This window comes from Eptesicus fuscus, chromosome 4, assembly GCF_027574615.1.
Source record: "Eptesicus fuscus isolate TK198812 chromosome 4, DD_ASM_mEF_20220401, whole genome shotgun sequence".
NCBI lineage: Eukaryota > Metazoa > Chordata > Mammalia > Chiroptera > Vespertilionidae > Eptesicus > Eptesicus fuscus.
This window is the reverse complement of record NC_072476.1, coordinates 914,613-926,984: the sequence shown is the minus strand read 5'-3', so window position 1 is coordinate 926,984 and position 12,372 is coordinate 914,613. Positions and strand designations below refer to the sequence as shown.

General features: G+C 45.9%; 1 protein-coding gene across 1 annotated transcript in view; it reads right to left on the bottom strand.

Annotated features, from left to right (window-relative positions):
- ACSM3 (acyl-CoA synthetase medium chain family member 3) overlaps window positions 1–12,372 on the bottom strand; it is a 56,348-nt gene that overhangs the window by 29,224 nt on the left and 14,752 nt on the right. Inside the window, exon 3 of the mRNA XM_054714379.1 lies at window positions 10,572–10,782. Coding sequence (XP_054570354.1) covers window positions 10,572–10,782 — 211 coding nt within the window. The remainder of the gene's footprint in view (window positions 1–10,571; window positions 10,783–12,372) is intronic.

Sequence of the window (12,372 nt, the reverse complement as noted above, 5' to 3'; positions counted from 1 at the left end):
CTGCCAGCCTGGTCGTAGGCAGCCATCTTGTGAGGTGTGAGGGTCAATTTGCATATTACCTCTTTATTATATAGGATGTTCCCCATTGACCACCTCTAAGCCACCCCTCCCCTGCCACCTCACTGTCTGTGTCCATGGGCCATGCATATATGCATCCAAGGTCCTTGGTGGATTACTTCCCCCCTTCCCTCTGAGATTCTGCACTAAGAAGCACAGTATTTAAATACATCACCTTTAGATAATTAACGTCAGCCAATACATAATCCATATATCTTTAAAAGAATATATTGCTCTAGCCAGTTTGGCTCAGTGGATAGAGCATTGACCTGCAGACTGGAGGGTCCTGGGTTTGATTTCAGTCAAGGGCATGTACTTTGGTTGCAGGTTCCCTGTCCCTGGTCAGGGTTCATGCAGGAGGCAACCAATGGATGTGTTTTTCTCACGTAGATATTTCTCCGTCTCTCCCTCTCCCTTTCACTTTCTCTAAAAATCAATGGAAAAATATCCTCGGGTGAGGATTAACAGAAAAAATAATTATTATGAAATCTCAGCTGCAACCAGGCTTATTGGGTCAGAATCCACATTAAAACATATTTTTTTATTAAATTTCTTGGGGTGGCATTGGTTAATACAATTATATAGGTTTCAAGTGTACAATTCTATACTACATCATCTGTATATTGTATTGTGTTCACCACCCAAGTGAAATCTTGTTCCACCGCCATTTATTTGACCCCTTTTACCCTTTACTACCCTTTCTACCCTCTTCCCTCTGATAACCATATTGCTGTCTGTGTAATAAGATTCCCTAGTGATTCATGTGCACATCAAAGTTTGAGAAAAATGAACTAGATGGTTTTTAAGAACTATTCCTATTTAAAATTTTATGAAGCTTGTAGCAAATGTTGGCAACTGCAAGTCTCATTCTGACTTGATGAGTGACTTTGGCAAATGACTTAATGTGCGTTTTTTAATTTACCTTTATTATTGAGAGTATCACAGATGTCCCACCCGTTTTGCCCCAACTGCCCCTTCCATCTGGTTCCCACCCCTCCCAGGCCTTCACCACCCTCTTGTCTGTGTCCACAGGTTATGCATATAAGTTCTTTGGTTAATCTCATCCCATCCTCATCCCCATCCCATCCCCCTTCCCTCTGAGATCTATCAGTCTGTTCCATGTTTCCATGCCTCTGGTTCTAATTTATTCATCAGTTTATTTTGTTCATTAGATTCCACATATGAATGAGATCATGTGATACTTGTTTTTCTCTGACTGACTTATTTCACTTAGCATGATGCTCACCAGGTCCCTCCATGCTGTTGCAAAGGATAAGAGATCCTTCTTTTTCACTGCTGCATAGTATTCCATGGTGTAAATGTACCACAGCTTTTTTATCCACTCATCTGCTAACGGGCTGTTTCCAAATCTTAGCTATTGTAAATTGTGCTGCTATGAACACAGGGGTGCATATATTCTTTCTGATTGGTGTTTTGGGTTTCTTAGGATATATTCCTAGGAGTGAGATTACTGAGTCAAATGGGAGTTCTATTTTTAATTTTTTTAGAAAACTCCATATGTTTTCCCTAATGGCTGCACCAGTCTGCATTCCGACCAGCAGTGCACGAGGGTTCCTTTTTCTCCGCATCCTCACCAGCACTTGTCATTTGTTGATTTGTTGAGGTTAGCCATTCTGATACCTCATTGTCATTTTAACTTGCATCTGTCTAATGATTAATAATGTTGAGTATTTTCTCATATGTCTCTTGGGCATCTGTATGTCCTCTTTGGAGAAGTGTCTATTCAGGTCTTCTGCCCATTTTTTAATTGGATTGTTTGTCTTCCTTTTGTTGAGTTGTATGAGTACTTTATTTTTTATCAGTTTCAAGAAAAACGATTTTAAATATAATAATGTTACATGCAATAAATCTTAGTATCTCAAGAAAAACCATTTTAAATATGTTACAGGCAACAAACACCAGTTATTCAAGAAAAATTATCTTACATATATTACATGCAATAAACATTAATATTTCAAGAATAAGATGATTTTAAGAATAATAATATTACCAAAACTGTACTAACAAAAGTTGTAGGAAATATTAAAAATCTGCTAATAACAGGATTACTTCTATTATATTCTAGTATTCTTTTTCCCCTCTGGTTTTTGATCATCAGTTTATGTTGTTCATTACATTCCACAAATGAGTGAGATCATATATTTATCTTTCTCCAACTGGCCTATTTCATTTAGCATGATGCTTTTAAACTCTATTTTGTTGGATGTATTGCTACTCCAGCTTTTTTTTTTCTTTTCCATTTGCATGAGAAAATTTTTTTCCATCCTTTCACTTTCATCCTGTGTGTGTCTTTTATTTTGAGGTGGGTCTCCTGTAGACAGTATAAACTTGGGTCATGTTTTTATATCCATTCTGCTACCCTACACCTTTTGATTGGAGCACTTAATCCACTTACATTTAGGTTTATTATTGAGAGGTACTTACTTAATAGCCATTTTAATTCTGCATGGCTAGGTTTCTCTCTCTGTTTCCTCTTCTCAGAAGTCCCTTACAGCAATCCCTTTAGCATTTCTTGTCATGCTGGCTTGGTGGTGATGAACTCCTTTAGTCTTTTTTTGTCTGGTAAGCTTTTTAGTTGACCATCTATTTTGAATGATAGCCTTGCTGGATATGGTAATCTTGGTTTCAGATTCTTGCTTTCCATTACCTTGAGTACTTCATGCCATTCCCTTCTGGCCTATAGAGTTTCTGATGAGGAATCAGGCATCAGCTGTAGTATGCCTGATTTTACAGGTATACTACACGACCCACGTTTGGGCTCCAGTTGCGAGTGTCCCCACCATGACCCGCATGGTTCAGGGTTCAGGTTCAGGGTTCGGGTTCTGGAGGAGGCCGCACACAAATGAAAGAGACTAGGAAATATTAACTTGGCGATATTGGGGGCCAGGCAGAAGCCCAACTCTAGGGGGAGGACTCCTCTTTGCTCTGGCTTTGCGATCCCTTTTATTAAGGTTTGGGATCCACCCATAGCCAGTAATAGCCAATCAGAAAGGATTTGCATAAGACTAAATGTGGGAATTGCTTTAGCTACCATTGTCTCAACTAGACAGTGAGTGAGTGGTTGGCTGACCTTTCAGAGCTTCAAGGTTGACCAGCCTTCCGGTTCCTTGTCCACACCTCTCTGCTAGTGAGGACAATGGGCGGTTTCCAACAATCAGCCTTATGGGAACTCCTTTGTAGGTAACAGTTTTATTTTCTCTTGCTGCCTTTAAGATTCTTTGTCTTTAATTTTTGGCATTTTAATTATGATGTGTCTGGGCGTGGGTCTGTTTGGGGTTCTCTGTGTCTCCTGAACTACCATTATTTCTTCAAACACCTTCTTTGTTCCTTTCTCCCTTTCTGCCTCTTCTAGCACACCTACCATTCTAATATTGTTACGTTTCACATTGTCCCACAGCTCCTTTAAGCTTTCCTCCTGTTTTTTAATTTCTTTTTCTTTTTGGTTCTCTAATTGAGTGATATTTTCAACTCTGTCTTCTAATTTACTGATTCGATACTCAGCTTCCCCTAATCTGCTGTGTATTTCTTCCAGTGTGTTCTTTATTTGTGCTATGTCATTCTTTATCTCAGACTGTTCTTTTTTCATAGTTACTATATCTTTTTTCATACTGTTGAACATTTTTAATATCATTACTCTGAACTCTGTTTCAGATAAATTTCTCATCTCTGCTTCATTTATCTCTTCTTCTGGAGAATTCGCTAGTCCTTTCATTTGAGGTTGTTTCTTTGTTTCCTCATTTTGGTTGTCTGTTTGGGTTTGTGGCTATGTATTAGGTAGATCCTCTACACCTCTCAATCTCTAGTGCAGGACAGTGTTAAAGGCTGTTCCTGACTAATTGGACCAGGCAAAGACTTAAAGTCTCCAGAGACCACCTCTGCCTACAGACTGATAGGATTCCGACTGGAATTGCCCCCCAGGCAATCGTCCTCAGGTGTGGCGAGGAATTTTTTTCAACAGGTGGGGGAGTTGCTTCTACCTGGAGGCTAATTGTTACTTTTAATCTCTTAAGTGGCCTCATGGCAAGGTGTTTTCCAATAGGGTGTGTCGACTGTCTTCCCTCCAGGCAAGGCAGATGACTATGTGGGAAAAACTCAGTCCAGGAAACTTGGGGTGTCTGCCTTCTGAGCTCTATCCCCGAGTCCCCAGTCCTGGTTTCTGCCCTCACAGCTCCAGTCCACTTAACACACCCTCTGCTGGAGCACAAGGTGAGTGACTCCACAGGAAACTTTTGTGTGTTGGCCCTTTAAGAGGGTGCCCGAACTTTCAGTTGCCACTCCCTGGCAGATAGCACCCCACTGCTTTTCACAGCCAGATGTTATGTGGGTATTCTCCTCAGTCTGGTGTTCTCTGCTGGGGAGCCCAGCTTCAGAATTAGATCCCCGAGTTCTCAGTGGCATCCCCCCACCCACTACCAAGATATCTCTCCGGGACTTCAGTTGCCTTCTGTGCATGCATGGCCAGCCCTTTTGTGCCTCCACCCCTCCTACCTTCGGTCCTTGGATATCAGGGTTCTCTCCTGTGAGTTTTCCATTGATTATTCAGGAAGCCTTCTCGTATTTCAGTTGTAATTCCAGCTTGTTCCTTGGGAGCATGTCCATGCAGCATCCTCCTACTCTGCCACCATTTTTAATCTTCCATATGAGTACTTTATATATTTTGGAAATTAACCCCTTATCAGACTTATCATTGGCAAATACATTCTCCCATACAGTGGACTCCCTCTTCATTTTGATGCTGGTTTCTTTTACTGTGCAGAAGCTTTTTATTTTGATGTAGTCCCCATTTGTTTATATTTTCCTTTGTTTCTCAGGAAAAGTTTTGGTGAAAATACTGCTATGTGAGATGTCTGAGGTTTTGCTGCCTACGTTTTCTTCTAGGATTTTTATGGTTTTGTGACTTAATGTTTTTTTCTCCCAATCTATGAAAGCTTTGGCCTTCCTATTTATAAAATACTAGTGGCCTGGTGCACGAAATTCATGCACGGAGGGGTGGGGGGGTGGGTGTCCCTCAGACCGGCCTGCACCCTCTCCAATCTAGGACCTCCTCAGAGGATGTCTGTCAGTTTAGGCCCAATCCCACAGGGCCTAAACCAGCAGTCAGACATCCCTTTCGCAATCTGGGACCACTGGCTCCTAACTGCTCACCTGCCTGCCTGCCTAATCACCCCTAACCACTCTGCCTGCTGGCCTGATCGCCCCCAACTGCACCGCCCTTCTGGCCTGATCACCCCTAACTGCCCCCCCATCTGCCAGCCTGACTGCCCCCAACTGCACACCCCTGCTGGCCTGCTCACTCCCAATTGCCCTCCCCTGCCAGCCTGCTCATCCCCAACTGCCCCCTGTGCTGGCCTTCTCATCCCCAACTGCCCCCCTTGCCAGCCTTATTGCCCCCAACTGCTCCCCCCTTCTGTCCTGATCACCCCCAACTGCCCTCCCCTCCTGGTCTGATCACCCCTAACCACCTCTGCTTTGGCCCCACCACCATGGCTTTGTCTGGAAGGTCTCCCGATCTAATTAGCATATTACCCATTTATTAGTATAGCTGGGTTCCTCCCCCCCCACAAAAAAAAAGAAAGAAAATCATAAGGCTCTTATGAAAATTGAATGAGCAGAAAATTTTTTAAAGCCAGATGGGCCACATACATTACAGAAACCTCATAAAGATCTGTGAGCTGATATTGGCTATTTTACTAGCTTTTTTGTGGTAATAAACACTTAAAAAAAGGAACCAGCTCATGGGAATTAATACTTTAAAATAACTATATACTAATATTTCTGGTGTTACTGGATTTGGCTTGTAATAATACCAAAGGAGTTTGAAAATTAAAATGTTACATAACAGAGTATGTTTTTGAGGGCTGTCAGATAGAACTCTCCAAGAAACTGGAAATAAGGGAAATAGACTGTCTCTGAAGAGCTAAACTATAAACTCAACATAAACGAGGTCAGAACAGAGACATTCGAAGCCAGTGGAAGCAGACATGATTCACAGAGGAGCAACCTGCACCTGGTACATGCTATGTTAGCAGAGGACTGGGCTCAGGAGGGCCCCTGCACCACAGGGCAGGCGGGAAGGACACTTGCTGGGTATCCCAACTGCACCCAGCCAGGCCTGTCTAGAGGCAGTCATGGGAGGGTATTTCACATGTTAGGTCCTGGGATGCGGTGATCCCTAGCCAGCACCCATGTTCACACCAGGTGCTTCATGTTCCAAACCTACAGTCACTTCCGGCCTCAGCACCTTTGTGCATGCTCTTCCACTTGCTAGAATGCTCTCATTACCCACCCTCTCCACTGGTGGAGCTGTCTCTCAGGTCTCCGCATAAACACCCCTGACTTTCTCAGTCTCAGTGGTCCCTCTTATACACTCCGATGGCTGCTGTGTTGTTTCTCTCCTAGGACTTGCCACATTTATACAGTATGTGTTTATCTAACTCGTGACTCTCCCCCACTGGACCCTACACCTCATTGCTCCTGAAACAAAGCAAGTGCCCAGTGGTCATTTGTTGCATGGAAATATGGTGGGTATAGAGGGACTGGTGAATAGATTGGGCGTTCAAATCCTGCTGCCAGTAAATGATGAAAGCTCCTGTTCTGTCCACCAAACACACTTCCAGCTAAACTTCCTCTTTTCGTGCAGGTGTCTTAACGGGGAGAAAGGGCTACTCATACCAGTCTTTTGGTCCTTCATGCAAATAGATAAATTGGTAGTGTCATTTTATCCACTCTATAGCATAAACATGGTAACGAGGGCCCCTCTCCGCACCCCAAGATCCTGTGCTGCACTCTTCACGCACTAACACGGACCAGCTTCTGACCTGCCAGGCCAGTGCCCGGCTCTGGTCAATATCAGGCAGGGCTGTGAGGTCTGCAAGGCTTCCCGTGGAGAGTCTCCCTCCTCTGCTCAGTGGTTCTCAAACCTGACTAGGCATCAGAACCACCTGAAGGGCTTGTTAAACACAGATTGCTGTGTTCTGCCTGTCTCCACCGAGTTTGGGATTCAGTAGACCTGGGGCCGGAGAATTTACATTTCTGACCAGTTCCCAGGGATGCTGGTGCTGCTGGCCCAGGGGCATGAGAGCCACAGCTTAGCACTGTTCCTCTGCAGGACTCGGCACCTTTCATTTTGGGGAAACACAGTATAACTCATCCCACTCTTCTCGCATTTAGTAATGCATTTCTCAGCTTTTTCAGACTCCTCAAAAGGCACCATTCAATTCTACATTTTTAATTATTTTTATTATTATTTTATTGATTTCAGAGAGGAAGGGAGAGGGAGAGATAGAAACATCAATGATGAGATAGAATCATTGATCGGTTGCCTCCTGCACACCCCCACTGGGGATTGAGCCCGCAACCCAGGCATGTGCCCTTGACCAGAATCGAATCTGGGACCCTTTGGTCCACAGGCTAATGCTCTATCCACTGAGCCAAACTGGCCAGGGCCATTTTTCTTATTTTATTGCAAAATATGCCAAACATGCAACAGAATTTATGCAGTGTATCTATATGATTTACTTTTAAAATATAAAAATATGCATTACTTACCACCCAGCCTAAGAAAAATAATTTAACAATGTGTGAGGCCCCTGTGCCTGGCCCCAGCTTCCCAGAAACTATTGGCCAAATTTGTGTGAAACATTCCTTTGCTGTTCTTGATCATTTTATCACATATGTATATAACCCTAAGAAATATGTGAACAACTGAAGTCCTGGTAAATATTTCAATTACCTAAGGTTTCTTAAGAGGGAAAACTTATTTAGGAGATTAAATAACTCTGAGCACATTTCCAATTCTGCCATAAAGACTGGCATAGTTAGTTGTCGAGAACCAATTCCAGCATGTAATAATTACAAGAGTTCCGTCAAAAGGTTGATGGGTCTTAGGCGGCTCAACAAGGGTAAGCCACATATGTAGTTTACCTGTTGGAAACAGCTAAAGGGCACTTCCCCCAAACCTGAATAGGATTACTGTTAGCTGCCAGACAGCTCAGGGCATGTTATTGCCTTCTGTTGGCCAAACACCTGAACAGCTGTAGGCTATTCCCCAAACTGACAATGATTCTGTAAACCCTTTGATACCTTACCCTTTGAAGTGTATATCTCCACCTTGCCTTGGGACAAATTGTGTTTAATAAAAGCACGGGGTCCTGAGACCTGGAGAGTCTTCTAGCTCCTTCAGCTGAAGCTCCTCTGACCCCCAATGCCTCTCAAATTTATATTTCGTCCATGGACTCTTTAAATCATCTACGTGCAGCCCCTTTCTCCAGAATGCTGAACCCTTTGAAAGGCTGGGAAAAAGAACCCCGGCATTATGATGCCCTAACGAGGGACACCAACAGTTAGTATAATAGACTTATCATTCATCACCTCCCTCTCCTTCTTCCTTCTAAGAGACTCTGCCTGCTCTCTTGCCCACAGCCCCAGGAACCATGTTCTATCAGATGAAGCTGCCTCTGACCACATCTGAGCGGCCTAACCCAAGCCCTGCCAATCAGATTCTGCCTCAAGTATTTGATTTAAGAGACGGAGTGGATTATTGGTTGGGGCATACTAGTACAGGGTCAGAGCCCGAGGAATCTGTGTGGCAAAGTCACATGCCAGCCAAGTGAAAGGGAACAGAGAAACCATGTGTTCGCAGAAAGAAGTCAACGGGGCAACGCTTGGACGAGGAAGACAAGAGCCCTGTGGCTCCAGAGCAGGAGAGAGAAAGCCGCTGCCTGCTGAAGGGCCTGGGTCCTTGCAGAGACCGCTGTTCCTCCCGCACTTCATTTCCGCAAGGTTCTCAGTAGGCGTTCAGCAGTTCTCCCTGCTGAGCTGATGGGAATGCATCTGGCAAGCAGTCTCTTAATGAGACAATGTGCTTACACAGCATTCGTGAACGCAATCATTTTGTTTCAAAAAACTGTCACAGTGGACTATGTAGACACAGACAACAGTGAGGTGATGGCCAGAGGGCAGGGGCGGGGGCTGGGTGGAGGTGGGAGAAGTGGGGGAAATGGGGACATCTGTAATAGTGTCAACAATAAAAGTAAAGTAAAAAAAATAAATAAATAAAATAAAAGTGGACTATACAACTCCAACATATAATTTAAATGTACACATGAGATTAGAGCATATACCTCTCTGCAATGCAAGTAATGATTATAATAAATTAATAATGGCTACTTACTATAATGATTTATTATGGCAATAGGGATATTAATTCAACAAACGTTTTGCTGAGCATTTACTATATGCCAATCACTGGTAATCAGAGATGAATGTATCATAGTCATTGCCTTTTTAAAAAATATATATTTTTATTGACTTCAGAGAGGAAGGGAGAGGGAGAGAGAGAAGCATCAATGATGAGAGAGAATCATTGATTGGCTGCCTCCTGCATGCCTCGACTAGGGATCAAGTCTGAAAACAGGGCATGTACCCTTGACCGGATTCGAACCTAGGACCCTTGAGTCCTCAGGCCAATGCTCTATCCACTGAGCCAAACTGGCTCGGGCAATCATTGCCTTTTGAGAGCTACATAGTCCTATGAGAATGACGGAGGTAGGAGCAAATACACCAGACAATAGAGCACAGGTTAACAGACATGCATGTTTTTGGGGTGAGTCTAAAAATGAAAGCACCTTAGAGTGGAGCAGCAGGCCGGGTTGCTTGAGGAGCTGACATGAAAGCCAGGCCTTGAGGGTCTAACAACAGTTGTCTAGGTGGTGAGTGTGGGGAAGGCTTTCCAAGTGAAGGAAGCAGTGTGCCTAAGCGCCTCGAGACAGGAAAGGTCGCGAACCTCATAGGAAACAGTTTGACATGAAGTAAGAGGGGAGGAAATGAGAATAAAGAGAAGCTAGCTAGAGCCTTCCATGACACCTGAAGGTCAGATTTTATCTGGGAGGCAACGGGGAGTTATGAAATAAAGTCAAGCAGCCAACTGCTAGGATAAAAATGAGTGTTCTAGAAGGAACACTGACGATGGAGGATGAATTGGATTGGGGAGGACAATACAGAATTAGGAAAACTTTGGGGAAATCCACTCAGCAGATGGCAAACATGTGCAGTGAGATGAGGCAATGAAATGGGAAAATAGGGGCTCTGGAGGGCATTCAGAGGTCAGCTTTCCAAGGTGCAGGAACCGGCTGGAAGGCGGAGTCGCAGTCACCGAGTGATGGCAGCAATCAGGGGAGCAAAGGCATGCCCAGGGGCTGGGGGTCTCTGAGTCTGTGGTTGCATTGGGTTTCAGATGACCATGCTGGTCCTCAGGAGAAAGCAGTGGGTGTGAGCGTATTTCACTTCATGAAAATATTACATTCTGAAAAACCCAACTCCTAGTTTAGGTCAAAAGATATGACCTATTCCAACATATTTCTAGGGTTCCTGAGAATAATTCCATCTTGTGTACAGTTCCTCAAACCATTTGCCCAAATAAATGTCTCATGATTACTAAGATGTTTTGGAGAATCTCCCCCTTTAAATGTGATCGGTTTTCAAACATTACTAACCTGTTCGCAGGCAGGCTACATTTGCAAGCCACCACTCTGGGATCCTGGGCAGAATGACAATGACTCGATCTCCCCTTTGCAGGGCACAGGCTTCTGTAAGTATATTGGCAAATTTCTTGGACAAAGATCCCAGTTCCTCAAAACTCCATCTCACTTCTTCTCCATTTCCGTTTATCCACCAGAAGGCTGGATTGGAGGGTCTCTTTCCAGCCTGAGGAAAGATAATATAGCCATAGACTTAAAGTTGCTTACCAAGCTAAATCCCATTTTAACTGACGAATGGAATGTTTTCCTGAAGAAGTCACAGGCCGCTCATTAGGACACATATGGAGTATTTGGGAAGAACTCTGGATTCTTATTTCCAGACTAGAGGCCTGGTGCACAAAATTCATGCACTGGGGGGAAGGGGGCGATGTCCCTCAGCCCAGTCTGTGCCCTCTTGCAGTCTGGGAACCCTCGGGGGGTGTCCAACTGATGACTCAGGCCTAAGCCGTCAGTTGGAAATCTTTAGCACTGCACCAGAGGTGGGAGAGGCTCCCTGCATCACCGCTGCACTCACCAGCCGTGAGCCTGGCTTCTGGTGGTCAGTGCGCATCACAGCAACCAGTTGTTCCACAGTTCATTCAATTTGCATATTAGCCTTTTATTATATAGGACTAGAGGCCAAGTGCACAAAATTCGTGCATGGGGAGGGGGTGTTCCTCAGCCCAGCCTGCACCCTCTCCAATCTGGAACCCCTTGAGGGATGTCCAACTGCCATTTAGACCTGATCCCGGTGGGCAGTCGGACATCCCTAAATGGGCAGTCGGAAATCCTTCTCATAATCCAGGACTATTGCCTCCCAACCACTCGCCTGCCTGCCTGCCTGCCTGATTTCCCCTAACCACTTCTGCCTGCCACCTGATCACCCCTAACCATTCCCCTGCTAGCCTGATCGATGCCTAACTGCTCCCCTGCCGGCCTGGTCACCCTAAACTGCCCTCCCAATTTCCCCAAACTGCCCTCCCCTGCCGGCCTGGTCACCCTAAACTGCTCTCCTCTGCTGGCCCGGTCACCCCTAACTGCCCTCCCTTGGCAGCCTGGTCACCCCTAACTGCCCTCCCCTGCTGGCCTGGTTACCCCCAACTGCCCTCCCCTGCCAGCCTGGCCACCCCTAACTGTCCTCCCCTGCAGGCCTGGTCACCCCCAACTGCCCTAACCTGCCGGCCCGGTCACCCCTAACTGTCCTCCCTTGCTAGCCTGGTTGTCCCAAACTGCCCTACACTGCTGGCCCGGTCACCCCCTACTGCCTTCCCCCAGCAAGCTTGGTTGCCCCTAACTGTCCTCCCCTGCAGGCCTGGTCTCCCTCAACTGCCCTCTCCTGCTGGCCTGGTCACCCCTAACTGCCCTCCCTTGCCAGCGTGGTCGCCCCTAACTTCCCTCCTCTGCCAGACTGGTAGCCCCCACTGCCCTCCCCTGCCGACCTGGTCCCACCCCAAACTGTCCTCCCCTGCAGGCCTGGCCACCCCTAACTGTCCTCCCCTGCAGGTCTTGTAGCCCCCAACTGCCCTACCCTGCCAGCCCGGTAACCCCTAACTGCCCTCCCCTGCTGGCCTGGTTACCCCCAACTGCCCTCCCTCAGCAAGCCTGGTTGCCCCTAACTGTCCGCCCCTGCAGGCCTGGGCTCCCCCAACTGCCCTCCCCTGCTGGCCTGGTCAACCCTAACTGCCCTCCCCTGCTGGCCGTTTATCCCTAATTGCCCTCCCTTGCTGGCCTGGTCGTCCCTAACTGCCCTCCCTTGCCAGCCTGGTCACCCCCAACT